At 39.2% G+C, this 10,455-nt stretch overlaps 1 protein-coding gene across 1 annotated transcript; it reads right to left on the bottom strand.

The window, feature by feature from the left end:
• Positions 1–2,813: 2,813 nt before the first annotated feature.
• c1ql2 (complement component 1, q subcomponent-like 2) lies at positions 2,814–7,497 on the bottom strand. The gene is made up of 2 exons (XM_017469220.3): positions 6,067–7,497; positions 2,814–5,167 (listed from the first exon to the last, which is right to left on the bottom strand). The coding sequence occupies exons 1-2, from the start codon at positions 6,655–6,657 to the stop codon at positions 4,988–4,990; spliced, it is 771 nt and encodes a 256-aa protein (XP_017324709.1). The 5' UTR covers positions 6,658–7,497; the 3' UTR covers positions 2,814–4,987.
• Positions 7,498–10,455: the final 2,958 nt, after the last annotated feature.

The following is a 10,455-nucleotide window of genomic DNA, read 5'->3' as shown; positions in this document are numbered from 1 at the left end:
TTGGGCATTCATGCACTGGAAAACCTCTCATCTTATCTAATCTAAATAACAACTGGACCTGCACCTGTTTAGGACCAGGTGATTTATTCGTTGTTAACTTGGATCATTTCAAAAAAATTTTGGTGCAGATCTGTAAAACGGATAACTTCTGCTTCTGGCCAGTTGGGCAAAAAGACACCCAGTGGTTGCAGCACTATATTTAGCCCTAATCTGGTGCAGTGTACATATGTTGCCTGAGTACTCACTGTGATAGAAGAGATTACAGGAGGCTGTCCCCAACACTGAGGGACCGGATATCTGTAGCTCTGACTATAAGCTCCATCACAAGCTGTTAAGCAGGAGCTGATAGCTCCTTATTGTGTACAAGTGGTCTAAAGTATCACACGAAGCAATGCCTCAGTCTCAATAAATAATTAATCCATCGTATAATTTGTTCAGTAAAGCCATTTTAAGCCTATAAGACCACATTGTATATTCAATGCTTTGTTTAACAATACAGTTGTAATAATATACATTGAAAAATGCATAAAATGTTTCTACCACACAAATACTTACATATTAAGTCTGCTAGCTGAACATTAGACCTGGTTACATTGGAAAGTTCAGTTTATTAACCATATTGCATGTAGTTAACTAATATTGGTAATATTTAATGCTAAAGTTTTAGTAGCAACAATGTTTCTAATATGGCATAACATTTCCACATCTAAAAACCAGTGAGTAAAGTATACTAATCTTATTTTTTATACTTACTTTTATTCCTCCAAGGGAGCCTTACATTTGTACACATCTATGGCAATAAACAAAAGTCTTTAGTGCCATAAGCAAGTAACAAGTCCTGAGCACGACTGATGTTTTGAACAAAGCTGGGTTTGGGTGACAAGTTGCCTTTGATATCTTGATGTCCAGCAGCGAGACAATGATGAAATAAAGTAGCAGTGACACTTGTGACTTATGTAATGGATAAACTGTAATCACTGGCAGTTCCAACAGATGATGCTCATGGGGAGTGATAAATGTGTTATCCAAGTGGTGAGAAATGTGTGTAAAAAAAATTACAAATATGGCTGTACACCAGCTGTTTAATTTCATTCTATGAAAAAGACTAGACATCTAAAATACTTTATATATGTATACACATATTCAGTATGCATACTTGATCTGGTATTATTAGAACTGTCAGCTGCCCATTTTTGTTGAACCTGTGCCCACAGTAGTCTCAATTTCCTTTTCTTGGGTGACCGGAGTGGACACCAACGTGGTCTTCTGCTGTTGGAACCCAGCTGCCTCAAGGTTTGAGATGTTGTGCATTATGAGATGCTTTCTGCTCACCATGATTGTAAAGCATGATTATTTGGGTTATTAGAGCCTTCCTATATTGGAGGGTATTACTGACAACAGCGTGAGTGAAAATAGAATCTTTGACATAAGCATTTCAGAGTTTCTTAGTATTTGGTATGTCCCCTATTTGCTTTAATGACAGTGTGCATTCAAGCTGGCAAATCTGACCTTTTGTACAAAGCAGTTAACATTGTCAATATTACTAATTACATTTTCAAGACATTGAACATTTACTTTCTTTATTTTAAAATATCTCAGAATTCTAAAACCTTCTGTTTATTTCCAATTGTAATACCTGTAACAATAATTATGTTTTCACACCCACACTCCCCAACAATCAAAAATTGAGGGGAAAAAAAAACCTTACAATATCTAGCTTCCATAAGTCTGCACATCCTTTTATAATTGGGAATGTGGCAGTGTTCAGAATCAACCAATCACATTCAAACTCATGTTAAATACTAACTAGTATACACCTGCCATCAATTAACGTGAACGATAAACCCCAAATAAAGTACAGCTGTATAGTTGAGTCTAAAGATACAAACAAACTATAGCACAGGCAGAAACAAGAGAGAAGTAAATGAGTCATACATGTTTGTATTTTCTTACCGAAGAAATGTATTTCAATCTTCATTGGAAGAGAGTGTGCTGCTGTTTGATTTGTTCATTGCAAACAGCTGAAAGTCTGTAAATTTTGACAATAAATCTGATTTGCAATGAGGGTTGAATAATATTATGTAGATATAAAATATATAGTCAAACTCAAATCAAAAATATATATATATATATATATATATATATTTTTTTTTTTTCTTGGTAAAATTAAATAATATAAGAATATTATGAAATAAAATGTGTATTACTACATGCGCATGTGAATCCTAATAATACTAAAACAATTAAGCTAAGAAACTAATAATATGTCTACTGTTTTTACATATAGAGTAATGTACTGTAGAATTTTCCTGGTGTTCTCTAACCTTCTGATATCTTAAATTAAATATTTGAATTTTATTATGTTTTGAGAAGGAAATAATCTCTAGCTGCAAAGGGGAAAAATATACTTGTGATATTTATCTAATAATAAAGGTTTGGGTTAGAAGCACAATCATTAAGGCCAACTTTACTCAACTGTCTGCCAGTTTTTTCAGTCAGTGGGGGGTCAGAGGTCAATCTCTCTGCTACAGTAGGAGAATGATTGGTGATTGGTAGCCAAGTTGGTGCTGAGCCAAGGCTCTCAGTGCTGGAAGCCTGACAGCTAGACCAGCCCACACACACCAACACACACACACACACACACACACACACACACACACACACACTTGCTCTTCCACACTCCTACAAAGACATCTATACAGGCTGAAATGTTTGTTTCCCAATCATCCTTTACTCATTAACTGAGATGTACATGAAAAACATTATTTGGTAATATCAATTTTATACCATACACAGAGAGCATATGTTAAAGTTTTTTTTTTTTTTAATCCTGTGATTAAAATCTTGATGTGCTCACCATGATTCATGACTCAGATGTATCTGAGGACGACATTTAATACATACAAAGAAAGCAGTTATACAAAACATCATTTATTGAAATACCTAAATAAATATTAACAGTGCAATGTATAAATTGTGCTACAGGGCAAATACATCATATAGGACTAGCAATCCATCAACATCCCAGACAGATCTATACTAATAATTCATTGTCCTCATAACTTTGCTTTGACATATAGTTTAAATACATGTTTGATACACACAACACATAGTCAAACAGGCTACACAGCAATAAGCCCAGTGCTGAATGAAAACCTACTTATTTAAATTAAATGTTCCCTATTGCAAGGCACAGAAAGTGTGTCTTTGAGTTCTTATATGGAAATATGAGAGGGTTTATGAGTCCACACTAGCTCTGAGTAGGTATGCCTTGATGGCAGTCGGTGAAATTCTTGCCATGTATTTGAGTTCCTATGTGGAAAGATAGTCAGGGTAGTATTTCTGAAAGAATCTTAAAAACAAGTTCATAATCTTCACAGCTAATATTAGCTGTAGTGGCACTATGTCAGTAATTTTCATAATGTTGTGACACAACAGAGCTGATGGAGACATAGTAATTGTACACACCTCACATGAGTCCAAGAATGTTCTTTTTGCAAACCATTCAGGCATACTGTCAAAATACTGTGTTACACACAGGTCTTGCAGCTCTGTACTAGTAGTTGCTAGGTGACATCGCTACAACTAAGGGAGCATCTAGCTAATTAAAAATATATATATATGTTTATATTTTTAATTTACTGAACTGTGGCACCTACACCAGCTATCCAGCTAAAACTAAAACTAAACTGACAGTATACCTTTGAGTTTAATCAAAACTGCCTTTGACTGTTGGGTCCCTACTAGGAACAAATATGTAAGACATATCTTTGAATTCATATCTGATTAATGGCATGCCTATTTAAGCCTACACTGTAAAGAATTTTTCCGTAATTTCAACAATAATATACTGTATTCAAAACAGTATGACAAATTAAAAGTGTTTACAGTTTGATACTGCAGCTCAGAAATGATTAACAGAACTGCTAGGTTATAATTTATCGAAGAAGCTTATTGTTTAGCCACAGTAACACTGCTGTGACTATCAACTGTAAAACATACAGCATCAATAACTCTACTGTTAACTAGTCATTAATAGCATTTACCGGAAGCAGCAAAAGAATTTTTTTTTTTTTCAGTTCTTCCATTATTTTGTCATCCTTAATTGTGGTTTGTTTGTTTCGTTGGTTTTAAAGAAAAACACAAAGATGTGGTTAGTTCAGGGAGGCAGGGCCAGCTGGAGGTAAATCTGTAGTCAATATAATCTAAGCCTAGCTAGATACATAAAGCTAGCATGATATTTTATTGTTTACGTTCTTGTTTCTTTTTTTTCTCTTTGGTGTTCAGGTCAGTGACCCATTAATTGTCACATTTGCTGTCTTATGTTTGTTCTCATATGAAATGAACTGAAATGATTGCTGTAATAAGCACATTTTATCATATTCCTTTGTTAGAATTAACTTTTCTTTTTTTTTTTTTTTTACATTTATTTAAGATTCATATTTGTCAATAAAGGAGGTATAATAATATAACTAAAATTTCATCAGTGTTTTTTTTACAGTAGTACATTGCTAACAATATATAGTACTGTAAAGTGTAATTTCACTGGACTGCAAACAGATCAAACACACTCTATTAAAATAAATAAATAAACAAATAAATAACAATGCAATGTATCATTACTATAAACAAGCATTACAATAAGAATGCTGTATATATTATTTACAATGTACTCAAAGACACACCCATCAGCCTGCTATCTTCAGACAGACCGTCTTTACTCTTCCAATGTTTATTTGAGCCCATATGGACTTACACAAACACTGTAGGTGTTAATTCTACTCTGGAGATTTTGCTGTGTGTAAAAAAAAAGCTCACTTCAAACATTAACTTCTCACTGGTTGTATACTTTATGGTCCAGTAAGTAAAATAGCATATTTCCACAGATACACAGAAATGAAGCACTAGATTGGACAGGGCTTCAACCTGTGTTAATGTCAACTTGGTAAATGACTATTCACTTCAGTGTCTGTTCTTGTGGTCCAGCTCAGTCCGGGTACAGTATGAAGCCAGAAAAAGTGCTGTATTTGTTGTTGTTTCCACCATGTGCCTTCCCGCCATCCAATTTCACATATATCTCGTCCCCTGAGTCCAGATGTAGCACTACACTGTTGCTTGCGTAGTCATAGTTCTGGTCTGCATCCTGGGCTATGGCACTTGCTCGAACCTGTTCACCAACAAAATGCCAAATGAGAGATGGGACATGTGGGATATGTGTGTATGTGTGTGTGTGTGTGTGTGTGTGTGTGTGTGTGTGTGTGTGTGTGTGTGTGTGTTTATATATATATGTGGAACAGTTAATAAGCCCAAAGCCACATACTACAGAATTTAACTGTAGGCCTAATTACTAAATTGTTAAAAGGTCACATTTTGTGCCCTGTTGCAGGTCGACAAATGTAAATTATGCATGAGTGTAGTTGTAATATCTAAGAAGATATAGGCTAGGTTTTGAGTTTAGATTAAAATGTTTACGCTGTTTGATGATAAGAACATATTTTAGTTTATACAGCTTAAAAACTTAAAAGGTTTTTTATTTCAAAATAGTTTATAGTCCTACATTGAATTATTTTAAATACATACATTTCAATTTAAATACATACAGAAATCGGTGACGTTCAGTAGATATACTTATAATTAGTGAACACGTGCAGTGTTGTATGCTGTAGTTTAATAAGTTAAAGTTTATTCCATTTGACGCATCTTCTGATCAGATCTGATAAAATCAGGTTGTCGGTTGGTACAGTATCTGTATCTACATGTTTGTTTTATATCTAGAGCATGAGAATATATAACAGATAATAGAACATATTTTGATTCTGACACAAGTTTTACTCCGGATGCCCTTCCCGACGCAACGATCCACATTTTCCCGGCTTGCGACCGGCATTGAGAGTGCTCTGGCTCGTGCAACCCTCCAGTGTCTGGGGTAGGTTTCCTGACTGGGAATCGAACCAGTGAAAGTCCACCACGCAGCCTAGAGCATGCGAATATTACTTCCCCCTAATTACTTACCGGAACGAAAATGTATATGCTGTTAAAATGGGGCTTTAACAGAAAGTCATTTACCTGTCCGTTTTTGCAGAGGTCTGCCCACATGCTGGTTCCATCTCCTCCGCGCATCAGTATATGGTAAGTGAAGTAGTAAATTCCAGACACCTGGCATGTGAACTTGCCAGTGGAAGGGTCGTAGTGGTTGCCTAGGTTAGTTACCACATCATCGAAACGGAGCACCTCGTAACCCTCGTGTGGGTTTTTAAGACCGACGTAGAAGGCGATCTTGACACTCGCAAACGCAGAGCCAAGTTCTCCCGTTTCAGTCCGAGCTGTTCCTTGTGGACCCCCGGTAAAGCCGATTTTTCCGGAGTCTCCACGCTCACCCGGCGGCCCTCTCGGTCCGGGGGGACCAGGTTCACCTGGAGGACCTCTCGGTCCAGGCTTCCCCGGGCGGCCCGGTTCACCTTTGTTCCCACGGGAGAAAGATGGAGGAGGCGGCGGCGGGATCGCACCGAGGTCCTGCATGACTTCTAGCGCCGTGGCGCTCGCTTTCGGGGTGTACGGGTCACAGATCATGCGACAGGTGCCCATCATCTCGTAGTGCGCGGAGATAGTGGAGCTCTGGACCAGCAGGGGAATCGCGACAAGCAGCACCACCACCATGACGACGAGACCAAGCGCTGCACCGATCAGCCGCTTCCTTTGCAGCCCCCGACAAGCTTGCGTTAAAACGCTGGAGTGGTTTTTGGGGGCAATGGTGGACCGCTGCAGCCGCGCAGACAAAGTGCGACAGGGAAAGAAAGAGAGAAAAAAAGAAAGAAAGAAAAGTAACAGGTAGAGGAGGTATCACTGGATGTGCATCAGGAGGTACATGGATGTGTCGTAACCTTTAGCGCAGTTGACTGGAGGCGGATTTGCCTGGTGCCACTCTCGCTTATACTTCACGGAGTTGACAGGGAAACTCTCCGCACTGGCACGGCTGTGATGCGCGCTGCGAGTTTCAGACCCAGCAGAGGAGAGACCAAAGACGCGCTGACGTAACCAACGCAGGGCAAATTGCCCGCTGCAGTTTGGATTAGTGGCTCGGTGATCATATTTACGATCCAAACGCATGAATAACAATCGTCACTTGTTCCGGAGATTACAGAGATCAAAGGGAATTAGGGACGCGCACGGGTGCTTATTAGGACGCAGACAGTAATCCTAAATCTACCCCTTTATCTCGACTTTGTCTAATTCTTTGGCACCCTGAGGCCAAGTTTAACGCTGCTAAGCCTCGTCAGCTCAGAGCTGCTTGATAACCCTAGGATCTGCGTAAAAATCTGCACATTCATGTTCATGCTGAGCACAAGCTGGAGCTGTTCTTTCAGAACCTCTACACCCGACCTTTAGATCAGGCATGAGTGACGAGGAAGAACAAAGCCCAAACTGTGCAAAGAAAGTACAGGACCCAGCATGCCTTAGAATAGCCTCAACATTAGATTGTTGAAGAATAATTTGGAGAGTGGATACATTGGAGGATTGACCTTCATCCGGGTGGTGGGATTTATAGTTTGTGTTGTGGCCTGTGGATATGTGGGTGGCTGCCGGCTCCTCCTGTTTATTCTTATAAGCATAGCAGAACAGACAGACAGACAGACAGACAGACAGGCAGGCAGGCAGACAGACAGATACAGACAGACAGACAAATAGACAGATAGACAGATAGATAGATAGATATCTGTATGTTTGCCACCCACATTTATAGAGAGATTCTCATGCAGGAAATATTCGCCCCTTCTCTAATAAAATTTTAAGCATCATCATTATAATTCAGCCCCTTTGTGCCAGTGTCTTATCCTGGGTTTAGTTTTCTTGCTGCAATTCTAATACAGCTGTATCTCTTATTATTATCACTACATCACAACATGCTCAATCTTTCACAAAACATGTGATTGCATAAGTTTTCACCCCCTTGAATTTTTCCACATTGAGTAGTGACACAAGCTGGAGTTGAAATGAATGTAAACTAGAGTCACTGTTGTGCCATAATTTTTCATTTTTAGTAATAATTTAATGGGGCTCTGTAGGATAGTTGGAAAATTGGATTTTTTTTTTTATAGCTTATCCCTGATTGACACTGACACTCATGGAGGCATTGAGGTCAATCTGACATTGAAGACACACTGGGCATGTAAAAAGATGAGCTATTGTCTCCAACTGTACACCTACAAAGTGGACCAACAAAATGTATGTGTTTTATACAGAATACACACTTACTGTACTGATGATGATGGTGGTGGTGGTGGTGGTGGCGGTGGTGGCCTTCATACCAGCACCACACACATCACCACAATAAAGACTGAATGCAAAATATATTTGCAAATTCTGGTGCCCTTTAGTATCTACTACTGCTACAAATATGAGTGAACATATAGAACTCTGCTTGCCAGAAACATTTAGCTTTTGTCATACACAATGGTCTCCCTTTGGCATGAAAAGACAGATTTGTTTGTCCTTGACACAAAACTGCTAAGATCTTGCAGATATGTGCAGTCATAACAAGTCTCCTCTTTTTCTCTCAAACTCATTCACATACATTTGCAGCTTTTGCAGATGCCTCGCTTACTGTTGGGGAGGACATCAGACAGACAAGGGCATACATGTGCTTTCTCTCCCTCTGTCACCCTTTTTCACATGCATGCATACACACATACACACACATATTGCATCATTCTGTGACAATAATATTTAGAGTGTGTGTGTGTGTGTGTGTGTGTGTGTGTGTGTGTGTGTGTGTGTGTGAGCGCGCGTGTGTTTGTATGTGTGTAAATGTCAGTTTGCCGTTGGCAGTACATGGTCCTACTTCACTTCTGCATAAATTAACACTCCTGGAGGTCAAGCAAGTTAGGGAGTTATCATATAAAGAATGAATGAAAGATGTTTCATGCAAATTATCACGATGGTTGATAAAGCCATATTATTTATAACTTCAGGCCTTGCATTTTGGTGATAGTGATTACTGCTAATTTAAAATGAAATCATTTTACATGACTGACTGTCTCCAAATGTGCAATACAATTTACTGCAACATGCTGTGTTGCCACTGCCTAAATAAATAACAAAGGAATAACAAATACAGTAAATACTTCTCATAGTTAATGATGTCCTGTTATATGTCTCTAAAGCAGTGGTCACCAACCCTGTTCCTGGAGATCTACCTTCCTGAAGACTTTAGCTCCAACCATAATCGTGCCTACCTGACCATCTAACCACTGCCTTAAGTAGTTCTTGATCAACTAAAACAGGTGTGTTAGATTTGGGTTGGAGATGAAACCTGTGCAAGGTAGAGCTATAGGAACAGGGTTAGGGACCACTGCTCCAAAGGGTGTGGTTCCCTATTTGCTATGATTGAAAATACTTTCTTTAAAATATCAGGTCTGTGTATTAGTGTATGGTAACTGGTCATTAGTGTAGAGGCTGAGGGTCAAAACCATTCAGTGTTTTAGGCCAGGTCAGTATGTAGCCTAAAGATGAAACGGCTCCCAAACTGTCTCCTTGGCCAACAGTTCAATTTTACCTCTCTACAGTTTGTAGGTCTATGAGCTGTGAGCTCCTAATTAATTGGGATTGGGGGAGTTTATTTGCCTAAAGTGTGCTGTTTGGATTGGATGTAAAAGTGGGATTAAACCCTACTACACACACACCACACACACACACACACACACACACACACACACACACACACACACACACACACACACACACACGTTTGTCTTACTATCCTTGTTGAGAACCTCCCACTGACATAATTATTAATAAATCTAATTAATGCTAAGCCTACACCTAAATCTAGCCCTAACCTAAACTTCAGTATCAAAAAAATATACACTGATCAGCCATAAAGCACCTGCCTAATATTGTGTAGGTCCCCCATGTGCTACCAAAACAGCTCTGACCCATCGAAGTATGGACTCCACGAGACCTTAACAGCAGATCCTTTATGTCCTGTAAGTTGCGAGGTAAGGCCTCCATGGATCAGACTTGTTTGTCCAGTACATCCTACAGATGCTCGATCGGGTGCCCATGAACATGTCTCTGGTCCACCAGTTGTCCTTTTTCGGACCACTTTTGGCAGGTACTATCCACTGCATACCGGGAAAACCCCATAACACCTGTTGTTTTGGAGATGTCCCTGTCATCTAGCCATCACAATGTGGCCCTCGTCGAAGTTGCGCAGATCCTTCTGCTTGCCCATTTTTCCTGCTTCCAACACATCAACTTCGAGAACTGACTGTTCACTTGCTGTCAAATATATCCCACCTCTTGACAGGAGCCATTTTAACAAGCTAATCAGTTTTATTCTCTTCACCTGTCAGTGGTTTAATGTTACGGCTGCTCAGTGTATATGAAAGCAGTTTTCCTCATGGGGACAAGCCAAATGTCACAACAATATCAAAACTACCACGTATTCCTCTCCTC

The sequence above is a fragment of the Ictalurus punctatus genome, chromosome 6, assembly GCF_001660625.3.
Source record: "Ictalurus punctatus breed USDA103 chromosome 6, Coco_2.0, whole genome shotgun sequence".
In the NCBI taxonomy this organism is placed as follows: domain Eukaryota; kingdom Metazoa; phylum Chordata; class Actinopteri; order Siluriformes; family Ictaluridae; genus Ictalurus; species Ictalurus punctatus.
This window is presented reverse-complemented; position numbering and strand designations above follow the sequence as displayed.

Bases quoted from the DNA above. Each gene is read 5' to 3' on its own strand.
- c1ql2 (XM_017469220.3), bottom strand. From the start codon at position 6,657: ATGGTGGTGGTGCTGCTTGTCGCGATTCCCCTGCTGGTCCAGAGCTCC. The intron at 5,168-6,066 runs GTAAATGACTTT...GTTGGTGAACAG, and splicing joins ACCTCTGCAAAAACGGACAG to GTTCGAGCAAGTGCCATAGC.